Here is an 11,581-nt window from a genome sequence, read left to right on the forward strand (position 1 = left end):
TATCTCTGGGCAAACCTATTCAGGAGAAGGAAATATTGGAAGCAATAGCCTTAATGCGCAGTGGGAAATCCCCGGGCCCAGATGGGATGCCGGTAGAATGGTTTAAGGCCTTTAGGGATAGGCTCACCCCTTATCTGGGCAGAACCTTTAACCACAGCTTCAACACTGCCCACCACCTACCTGAAACTATGTCATTGGCCAATATTAGCCTCATTCTTAAAAAGAACAAGGACTCCGAGGACCCAGCCTCTTATAGGCCAGTGTCGCTCATAAATGTGGATGCCAAGATTTTAGCTAAGGTGCTGACTTTGAGGCTTGAACCACTAATACCGATATTAGTAAAGCCTGACCAAACAGGCTTTATTAAAGGAAGGAGTTCCTCTGATAGCATCAGGAGGCTTTTGAACATAATACAGCTCGCCAGCGATAACAAAATGCAGGGCCTAGTAGTATCTCTAGATTCACTAAAAGTGTTTGATAGGGTCGAATGGCCTTTCCTGTTTTACACAATGGAAAGGTTCGAATTAGGTAATAATTTTATCAAATGGGTGAAGCTGCTTTATCACACCCCCAAGGCGGCAGTGATCACTAATTCCTATTGCTCAGATCCATTCCCATTGGAGCGTGGCACTCGGCAGGCTGTCCACTGAGCCCCCTCTTGTTTGCATTAGCCATCGAGCCTCTAGCAGAGCTCATTAGATCTACTCCAATGATTAGAGGCTTCAATGTTAAAGGAATAGTACATAAAATGTCTTTGTATGCAGATGATGTCCTGCTATATTTAGTTGACATAGATACAACCATACCATGTTTGCTCGAATGCATACAACAGTTCGGAGTTATATCAGGTTTTAAGGTCAATTTGTTAAAAACAGAGGCCATGCCTATTGGCACCATGACAGGACATGCCCCGCCTAATGACTTTCCCTTCCAGTGGTCACCTAAGGAGATAACATACCTTGGAATAAGAATTGGCCCTACTCTGAAAAAATTAATCAAGCTTAACCTTAAACCAATTATAACACATATTCGGGAAGACCTACACAGATGGGGAACCTTACCAGTCTCTTGGTTGGGCAGGATAAGTGTACTGAAAATGAACATATTGCCCAGATTACTGTACCCCCTACAGGTGTTGCCAAACTCAATTCCCAATAGTCTCTTTGCTGATTTGGATAAAATGCTCACACATTTCATTTGGCAAGGCAAAAAGATTAGAATGAAAATAGTAAATTACAAAGAAGCAAAGAACAAGGCGGATTAGGGGTGCCAAACATGCGGTTATACTACTGGGCGTCACAACTCCGTTATATACGTGAATGGGTAAACCCAAATGTTACAAACACATGGATCGATATAGAGTCCAGAAACTGTGGCTTGCTAGCACTAAAAGACTGCCCCTTTGTGAACTATAAGAAGGCAAAACTAGAAGTCCAAAATAACTTTATTGTCTGGAACACACTGAATACATGGAATAAAATTAAGACCCGCTTTAAACTTGGAAAACACTTCTCACTTCTAGCTCCCATATGGAGGAATCCGGACTTCCCCCCTTCATGTCAGGACCCAGTGTTCAAATCCTGGCAGGTGAAGGGTCTGGACCAGCTTGCTAAACTCTATGAGGGAGGAACGATGGAGTCATTTGAAAGCTTAAAAAACAAATACGCTCTACAACAATCTCATTTCTATCGCTACCTGCAAATAAGGCACTACATTCCCAAAGATATACATGCCCCAAATGAGTCATTCTTAGAAAACATCCTCAAGCAATCCACACAGAAAAGATTCATTTCTCATGTATATGGAAATCTAGGCCTAGAATCTAGCTATTCTACTGACCATATCCGCAATCAGTGGCAGAGAGATTTGGACTGTCAGATAAGTGAAGAGGTCTGGGCAACAATCATTAAGAACACACTCAGGATTATGAGTTGCAATACAGATAGAGAGAGACAATTTAAAATACTACATAGACTCCATTTTACACCATTGCTGAGGGACAAGCTCAGTCTCGGCACCCCCAAATGCCATAAATGTGATGCAGAAGTGGGCTCATATGTACATATGATCTGGAAGTGTGCCAAGATACAAACATTTTGGGGAGAGGTGAAGGATGAAACTACTGCCTTGGTTGGATATAATGCTGTACTGTCACCCCTGCAGTGTGTATTAGCGGCTAATACGATCAATACACGGAACACTCACAATGCAAAACTGATAGGAGCACTTCTGTACATAGCAAGGAAGACTATCCTCAGTTTTTGGACTTCGAAGGACACCCCCACACTGGATGATTGGTACAAGGAAATACTGAAAATACTGCCACTGGAAAAACTGACTTATACCCTTCACAATAATAGCAAGGGATTTATCAAAATATGGCAGCCAGTTCTCGAGAAAGTGGACCCTGATGGACTGATTTTTGTCTCACCAAGTTAACTTGGATGTCACTTGTCACCTGGTGGTTTGTGTATTTTGTTTTATTTAAGTCTTAACGTGTTTTTATTTTTTATTCTATTTTTACTATTATCTTATTTTTTTTATAAGTTGATATGTCTGTTTAATGGGACCTGCGGTATACCGTTCTGTTAAGTGTTTAAAAATGGTTCTATAATTGCACTGTCTTAAATATGCATATTGTCTAATAGAACTTCAATACAGAGAAGTTAAAAAAAAAAAAAAAAAGTGGTCAGACCTCAAAGTGGAGGTCAAGCGAGAGGAGTGCTGGCCAGACAGATGGGAGTCACAGAGAGGGGCACCTGACTGATTTTGAGCAGCGGGTGGCGGCAGTCATGGGCAGCATCTCTGTGGGGGGGATTGTCGCCGCCACCCACGCTGACTCCGAGAGCCTTGAGGGTAAGTCATAACTCTCGTACGCAACATTTCCACATGCTTTGTAAACGCAAATCAATACACAATCACCCATTTAAATAAACCAATATGTTTACTGACAGAAATTGATCCGTCTGCAATGCCACCAATGTGCAGCATCCCAGCCCGTCCGCCGGCTCAGAGTCCTCCGCCAGGACCAGCGGCATTCAGGCCAGTCAGTCCCCCGGCCCCAGCACCAGGCCGACAAGTGGTGGACGGTCCTCCAGGCCACCCGGACCCAGAGGTGCATCCTCACTGGCCACATGGATCCAGCGGGAGGGTCCTCACACAGGCGGTCCTGCAGTCGCAGGAGGACATCATCCAGGAATTAACGGGGATCAATGAGCGGCTTGACCGCCTTATTAACGTACCAGAGCGTTTAGTTGAAAAAATAAAATAATTTGGCTTCATCATGTGATTGTTTCTTACCCATTCACATTGTGGAAATGAAAGTCTGCCGTGCAAGGACGGCTGCCCGGCCGGGATTGGCGTCCATCCCTTCAGCCTCTGGGTCATCCTGTGAGGGGACATGCTGCTCGGCATGGGGGACACCATGCAGGTTGGCCACATTGTGAAGGATGCCACAAGCCATCACAATGCGGCACACCTTTTCCGGCCAGTAGAGCAGCACACCCCAACTCCGGCCCATACAGCGCCACTGCCCCTTCAGCTAGCCCATGGCCCTCTCCACCACTGACCGAGTGCGAGAGTGGAGGTTGTTGTCCCTCCGCTCTCGGTCAGTGAGAGGGTTGTGGAGAGGGGTCATCAGCCAGGTCCTCAGGGGGTAGCCACTGTCACCTGCGGTAAAAGCACTGTATTTGCACACTTTTGGTTTAGGTGACTGCAAGTTAAGTTTCTTAAACAATATAATTAAGCATTTACTCACCCAGCAGCCAGCCGTCCGTCACCGCACCTGCCAGCAGCCTCTCCCCAACAGTGCTGCTAGACAGAATGTGCGAGTCGTGCGTTGAACCAGGCCACCTCGCAACAATGTTGAGCAGATTCATCTGCGCATCGCAGATGATCTGCACACTGATGGAGTGGAAACCCTTACGATTTCCGTAAGCGTATTCCTCATGGGACGGTGCTTTTATGGCAACATGAGTGCAGTCAATGGCTCCGATTACATTAGAGAATCCGGCCATTGCTGCAAATTGCGCTTTAATATTGGCCTGTTCAACCGCACTGCAAGGGAATTTAATGTACCTGCGGGAGAGGCGAATGAGCAGGTCCACCACCCAGGGCATGACCTGGCTGAGGGTTGACTGGCTCACCCCGGAACAGTCCGCTATCTCTCGCTGGAAGGAGCCAGTGGCCATGAAGCCGAGCAAACTCAGCACCAGTGTCCGCACTGGCACAGCTCGGCTCCTGGCGGTTCTGCGGTGGAGCGCCAGTCGCAGCTCGTCACAGATCTGTAGGAGGATGTGCCACGGTAGCCTGAACCGGCTCATCAACCACTCATCGGAATTTTGCAGCAGATCCTCCCGCTCCCTGAAATATCGCTCCCGTCTGATTAACCCGTTAGCCACGTCCTCCAACAGTGCAAGTGCTGCTATTGTTGAAAGTTGCACATTCAGCACAATCTTGAAGGCTCTTTTAAAGCTGCTTAAGTAATGCCAACAGGTGTTTGGATTTGTGTTGATGGGTTTTTTTGCCTGATGTATGTGCGGTTATCAAATAATGTCAGATACCACACACACAGCCACAGGGTGGCCCAACGGACCAAAGTGCAGGAAACGGAAGAATCGGCTTTCCGCCAACTTCTACGGCAGCTCCAGAGTTGTCGTGAAACAGCGCAAGAATCGACGAACTTTTCGCGTTGATACATCTGAACGTGAGCGTCGCAAGTTTTTCTTGCGTAAACCTTGTTGATACATGAGGCCCCAGGTGCTGATTGCGAGTGAGGCGTTCAGGGGCAGTTGGACAACGAAAACAGGCAAGAAAATTCACACACGCAATTCTAAAGTTTGTAAAATATAAATTAAATACTGCTCACGTTAAAACCATAAAAACACACCAACCAGTAAAAGCAATAAAATCACTGCAACTGTCCATAAAACATTTACAATCAGCCATCATCTTTGCTGGAATGGATACTTGTCACCAATGCTGAAAGAATAATTAAATCTGGTGTTATGTCTGACTGTTTAAGTGATCCTTTGGTTATATTTGTGTCTAGAAAATCAAAATTCCAAGTGCGCCTCCTAAATATATTAGACTGAGACAATTGCAGTGCACTAGCCCCCTTTTCCTTCCTCACATTCCTTAGGAAGTCTGGCGTAACCCCCTCAGAACACATAATTCTGAAAGAGGAGCAGAACAATCCCCCCTTGACCTCTCCAACGATAATTCACCACTTACATCAACAAGAACTTTTGCTTCCCCGTTATCAAGATGTGTACCAGTCTCCCAGTCATGGTCTCCTGTTCACCCTGACCCAGGAACCCATAATTCCAGTTAGGAGGGTTAGCCAAAGGGGGTTCTCACCTCTCTGTAACTTTCACCCCCGCAGGAATGCCATAAACATTCGTCCAGCAGGAAAACCCAGGACTACTAAATTAAGAAGCATTGCCTGATCATGATAAGACTGTTATCTCTCTCTGGGTGTATGTGTGCTTAAACATTCAAATGATCCAACTGTTTCAGTCAGTAAGAATGTTCATGTGATTGAAGGGTTCTGTGTCACTGATAAATGAAGTAAAAGGGTAGGAATTTATCAACGTCCATGGAGGAAACCTGGACTCTGTGTATTAAGTGATGTCACCTTGTAACAGAAGTCTCTGTCACAGAATTCTTCACTTAACTTCGTCCACACCAGACAGCCATAACACCAAGGATATGTTGATCAAAGGGCCACCACAGTAGCTCAGTGCCTTTGGGAACAGTTCCTTGTCCACTATGGATTCCCCAAGCGTCTTCATAGTGATCAAGGCTGTGCCTTTGAGTCTGCGACCATCAAGGAATTGTGTGCCTTTGTTGGTATGAAGAAAACCAGGACAAGCCCTTATCACCCAAGGGCTAACCCAGTACAGCGGTTTAACCGTGCACCACTGGGTATGTTGGGTACTCTCAAAGAAACAGAAAAGACAACGTGCCGTGAGTATGTGAAGCCTCTTGCTCACACATACAACTGGACAAGGAACGAAGTAACTGGATTTTCACCCTATGAGCTTATGTTTGGGCGCCTGCCAAGATTGCCCATAGACATTGCTTTCGGGTTACCAATCAAAGAAAAGTAATCCACATCACACTCACAATATGTGAAAAATCTCAAGTCCTTCCTGACAGCCAGCTATCAACTATAAATGCGAAAAAAGTGGCTGACAAGAACAAATGGAGGTTCGATGTGCGAGTAAGAGAGTCCAGTCTGGAGATAGTAGACAGAGTCCTGGTGCGTAATCTCTGCCTCCACGGCAAGCATAAACTCGCTGACCGGTGGGAATCCACTGCGTATGTTGTTCAAAAGACAGCTGGAGATCTTCCAGTTTACACAGTGTGCCCTGAAGGTCAAGATGGGCAGACGCGCACCTTGCAACGAGACATTTCCCTGTGGATTCCTCTCTGATGTAGAGGAAGAACCCATCAAACCAATACCAGCTAAACCTAGAAAAAGACAAAACCCCATTCAATCAAATGAGAGACTTCTGTACTCAGGTGAGGATGATAGTCCCTCGTTTTATCCCATGAAAGTTGTTGAGACAGAGACAAGAGTCCTTGTTCCTTCTGGTGTCATGTAACCTGAGAAAATTGCAATAACCAGAAGTGGAGCATCTACTCAAATGGAACCTTCATATGAACTGAGACATATACCTGAAATGGAACTATCAAACTTGTGAACTTACCTGCATCTTCTGCAACTGATGTATCAAACTCACCTGTCGAAGAAGAAATTACTAACCTGACAGAGAACTTACCTGATTTGGTCCTAAACAGCTCTGAACCTGTGGTAAAATATCAAGTGAGACACAAACCTGAAAGAAACCATGTGTTGAAATTCAAAGAGATCGGTTGGAAACACACAACAATACAACTGAACTTCGACAAACAACAGAAATAAACTCACCTGAATCGTCCTCTTCAGACAGGAAGGAGCAACTGACCGAAAGAGAACAAGAGCAGTTTCAAATAACTGAAAACAGTCATTTTCAAGAGCAGACCAATACTGCAGAAGATGAGCAAGAACTGCAAAATGCTCAAACTGAAGAAGGAGAGGTTCACGCTCCTTTGCCGAGTTCATCTGAGTTGACGGATGCTTCTCAGACAGATAACCAGTCAACTGCACTTGTGGATCACGTTCTTGAGGAGAGAACAGACAGAGCTCTTAGTGAACAAGTTACAGATGACTTACGTAAGTCTGAACGTTAACAAAGACCTGCAGGAAGGTTCACTTATCCTCAGCTAGGGAACCCTCTCATCTCTTTTGCTCAGACTATCCTAGAAGGATTCAATGGAGCTTCAGTTGAAACATTTGAGAGCAAGCATTCTTATGAAGTAAGAGCATGAAGGGATTCATGCCAGTTAAGAGGGGAAGAGTGAAACCCTGCTTGAGAATAAATAAATGTTTTAGAAACTAATAACAATTAGAGATATTTGCATTATTAATTTCAGTTTAAGTTAATATTTTATTTTCTGCAATTTTACATCATAGTTGTGACAAACGAGTTAAAATCTCCTAATTTTCTAAGAGGCCCTCCTTTACTTGCCTCATCTAAGGTCCGACAGTGAGTGAGGGTGTGCATGAGAAAGGAGAGACGCTGTGACGAGAGAGATGTGGGAGATGAGTCGATGTGTGAGGGCAACCACTGTGTTGTGACCTGTACAACAAAGAATAAAAGAGTGAAAACCAAGTCCTACACGTTGTGAAGAATTTCAGTGAAGCAGTTTCACTGCGGGAGCCACGGACCGGGACGAGTGCCGTTTGTCTTGATTGGGTTCCCTTCCTCGAGGCTCGGTAAGCTAGCTTGTCCGGTGTTGCTTGGCTAATTTGCTATGTGTTAGCATGGAAATTGTTACGTTGACAGTTCAATTTATATTGTGGTTAATAAATATTAAAATGTTAAGAAGGTGCATAATTGATGCAGAATATCTAAGATATGTGTTAAAAGTAGTCATTTTACTGCAAATGAAAAAAAGGGAAATTATATTACTGTGGAAAGCCGAACCTCTTTACTTTCATGCGACTAGAAGTGTTAAAATACTGTCGAGCAGTAATATTGATTTAAAAAAGTAGTATGTAAGAACTTGTTAAAAACTTGTTTTATGAAATAGACACTACTTAAAAGGGCAAATAAAGGAGAAAGACATTTAAGGTAATGTTATTAAATGTTACTGTGTAGTGTGTAGTGTGTTGTATTATTATTTAGATAAGGGTTAAGCTGAAACTGGTTAATTCACATTTTCATGTTTAATGTTATTAATTTGTTTATATAATGATTTATTCTGTTATAACAAAAGAATTTTAATGTCATTAAGATTGAATTGAAATGTTGAATAACATGCTTGTCACAATGTTGAGAAAATACAGCCAGTGTTGTTTAGATGTTATTATCTCGGATACTGTAGTATAACTTTAAAGAAAAAATAAAACGGATTGCATTGTATTCAGAAATAAGATAGGTAGGATAGAAACTAAACCTGTGTTGTAAATGCAGGTCAGGTTTTTGGGCTGAGTGAGAAATCATGTGGAGGAGTCCTACAACGGTTCCAGTAGATGGCCAGCCACCCAGTTGATACCAGGAACTCAGGTGTAGGATTCCACTGACAGCGGATCTTCCTGCTACTTGTGGTAGGATTGTGTCAGTCAGTGTGACTGATACAGCTCCAACTCACAGCAGACTTGGAGTGCTCTCTGACTAACAGACTGATAAATCAGGCTTCAGTCTGCTTTGGACTTAAACTTGACTTTGATCATCAGACATTTGCCAGAAATTGAAGTGACTACGTCACACATAAGGACAATTAGTTTGATGTTGAAGGGCCATTTTATTATTTTCCATATTGGTGTAAATTGTGTTTTTCTGCATTTTGAAGAAAAAAACTATAGCTGCAGTTAACTAAACGCATGCCTCTTGTGTTTTTGGTGATTGTACTCTACTACTCAGCTCCTTCTGAATCTAGAGTATAGCGCACCCTAGAGTGGGTTACACAATCAGTACACTTCTCTTATCACGTTTTACAAAAGCAATCTTTATTGGTAAATGGACTCAATTTTATAAAGCGCTTTTCTACCTTAGCGGCACTCAAAGTGCTTTACAGTGTCATCTCATTCACCCATTCACACACTCTCACACACACACACACACACACACACACACACACACACACACACACACACACACATTGATGGTGGAGGCTGCCATGCAAGGCGCCAACCTACTCATCAGGAGCAATTATGGGTTCAGTATCTTGCTCAAGGACACTTTGACATGGTCACCGGGGTTGAGGATCAAACCAGCGACCCTTTGGTTGCTGGACGGCCACTCTACCCCTGAGCCATGCTGCCCATAAAAACTGTCTTCATTCTGCATATCTGTTGGGAATAAAAGTCTCCAGAAACCAGGACCAATTACAGAGTTGGAACTCTCGCTTCTATTGTGGCTTTGTTATCAGCGTTGTCATTTTTATCTCCATAGTGGATTTTTAAAATTTACATCTTAGCTTGTTTTATTTGTATTGTAACTTCATTTTCATTATGGTGTGTGTGCAGAGTTTTCTCGGCCACCTTAGCACAAGCATGTTGCTACTGAATTGATTGGAAAACTACTTCTACAATTTGTTGAAGAGTTACAATATAATTGTTCTTTTGAATTTATTTTTTATGGCAATAATTACAAACATCATCATCATTATCATAATAACAATAATAATAACACCAAAAACTATTTTCAAAAACAAGGCATGGAACAATTAAAAGATAGTCCTGAAGCTGTTATTTATGAAAAAAAAATCAGTTTAATACATATTTTAAAAGATTTGGAGACAAAGAGAGCTTCGAAAAAAAGAGACATTGATGGTAAAACTGTTAAAATAAATGTTTTGCTCTCTTGTGACAAAGCAGCTGATTGTCCCTCTTTAGTCTTCTGGTTGGGAGCTGCAGTCCAATGGTCAATGGCAAGTATATCAGTGGAAGGGATGTTCCCTGCCAGGGTTGTTATTGTGCTCCTCAACCAAAGTTATATGGCGTCCAAGCATATCAGGCCAGGGAGCACGCACAGATCCTCAGGATGAAGTCAGTCTCAACTTCACATCAACACTGTCATCCATCCATAGGGGTGAAAAAATGTCCCTCCTCAAACTGCCAGCACGATCATTCAGTTCCAGTAGTTTGGCAGGTGGAGGTCACTTCCAGTTGGTTTCTATTTCTGTGTGGTGTCCTGGAGTGGCGTCGAGGCTGGTAGTGGTGGGCTGGTAGACGCAGCGTCGGTTGGAGGGGACATGAGCTGCTGAGGGGCGGCTTGGTGTGGGGGATTGATAAATTGTTGGTTGACTGGAGGGGGCTCTTGATTTTGGGCGGGGGCTTGGTAGAGTGGAAATAAAAAGTGTGGGTTGACTAGAAGGGGAATATTATTTGGAGGGACCCGTTGGTAGGGGTGATATCTAACTTGGCGGTTGAGTAGGTGGGCCATAAGTTGTTGAGGCAGACGTTGGTAGGGCAGATACAGAGGGCTGGGATTAATAGGAGGGGGCAAGTGATTATTAAAGGGGGGCTGGTAGGGGGGGTCTATGTGGCCGGGGTTAGCGAAATACTGATTGTTAAAAGGGTGACCAAGACGGGTATGATAATAAAGAGGAGGGGGGATGGGAGGGAGGGCAGTGGCGGACGTGGGGACGGAGGACCCGAGGGGGTCTTGCTGGACAAGAGGGGGGGCCCTTGTCTCACCTGGAGTCTCTGTTGCGCCCCTCACGTTGGACTGGGGAGGCTCTGAAAGTGAACAATCACATGTTAGTCACAAACATGTCTCGGTGGAGTTACAGAGAAATACTGTCTGTGGACTTTAAATCTAGAAACAAGACACGTCTACACACCTGTCCTCCCTCCATCCCCTTCTTTGCAAGCTGCTTTTCTTCTTCTTTTTGCGAGTTTTTGTGACTGCACCTCATCATCAGGCCTTTTTCTTTTGCAGCCACGCTTAGGCTCAGCCTCCGTCTGGGTACAGGGCGTGAGTGGGGGAGGAGTTGTAGTCCTCTTCTTAACCTTTTGTGGCCGCACATTGTCATAGGGCTTCTTTCTCTTCTGTCTTCTAGACTGAGGCTGACCCTCAGTGGTCCGGCCTGTTGGGAGGGCTATCCCAGTCCCAGACATTATTCGAAGGGAGGTCATCTGACTGCAAGGCAAGGAAAGACTCTGTCAGTTGAGTGAATATAACATCCAACGGTATCTTCAGATGAACTGGACAACACGAAGAAAATGTGAAGTCATGCAATCCTGGTATTGACTTACTAGACACTGGTATTCTTATGGGGCTCCAGGTGGCTCAGGGAAATGAATGGATGCTGCAGCACCTCACATGGAGTCACTCTGGATGAGGCGTTCATCTGCAGCATCCTCTTCAACAAGTCCAGGAACATCTGGCGATCAGCTGTCTCAGCAGCCTGATCACCAGGGTGCAGGAACCTGATAGTGTTAAGCTGGAACAAACAACAATCAAGGTCAGGTGTGTCCTCAACTTCCTCCAGAGTATTTGACCTGCACTTCACAATAAATGTGATA

At 44.2% G+C, this 11,581-nt stretch overlaps 1 protein-coding gene across 1 annotated transcript in view; it reads right to left on the minus strand.

Annotated features, from left to right (window-relative positions):
* Nucleotides 1-9,818: 9,818 nt before the first annotated feature.
* Nucleotides 9,819-11,581, minus strand: part of LOC147255890 (homeodomain-interacting protein kinase 2-like) — a 3,528-nt gene continuing 1,765 nt past the window's right edge. The window contains exons 7-9 of the mRNA XM_086212675.1: nucleotides 11,312-11,499; nucleotides 10,897-11,195; nucleotides 9,819-10,792 (exon numbers count right to left, since the gene is read on the minus strand). Of these exons, the coding sequence (XP_086068801.1) occupies nucleotides 10,227-10,792; nucleotides 10,897-11,195; nucleotides 11,312-11,499 (1,053 nt within the window). The 3' untranslated portion in view covers nucleotides 9,819-10,226. The remainder of the gene's footprint in view (nucleotides 10,793-10,896; nucleotides 11,196-11,311; nucleotides 11,500-11,581) is intronic.

The sequence above is a fragment of the Aulostomus chinensis genome, chromosome 9 (genome assembly GCF_037954235.1).
Source record: "Aulostomus chinensis isolate RoL2024-O1b breed Wild chromosome 9, RoL_Achi_v1.0, whole genome shotgun sequence".
NCBI lineage: Eukaryota > Metazoa > Chordata > Actinopteri > Syngnathiformes > Aulostomidae > Aulostomus > Aulostomus chinensis.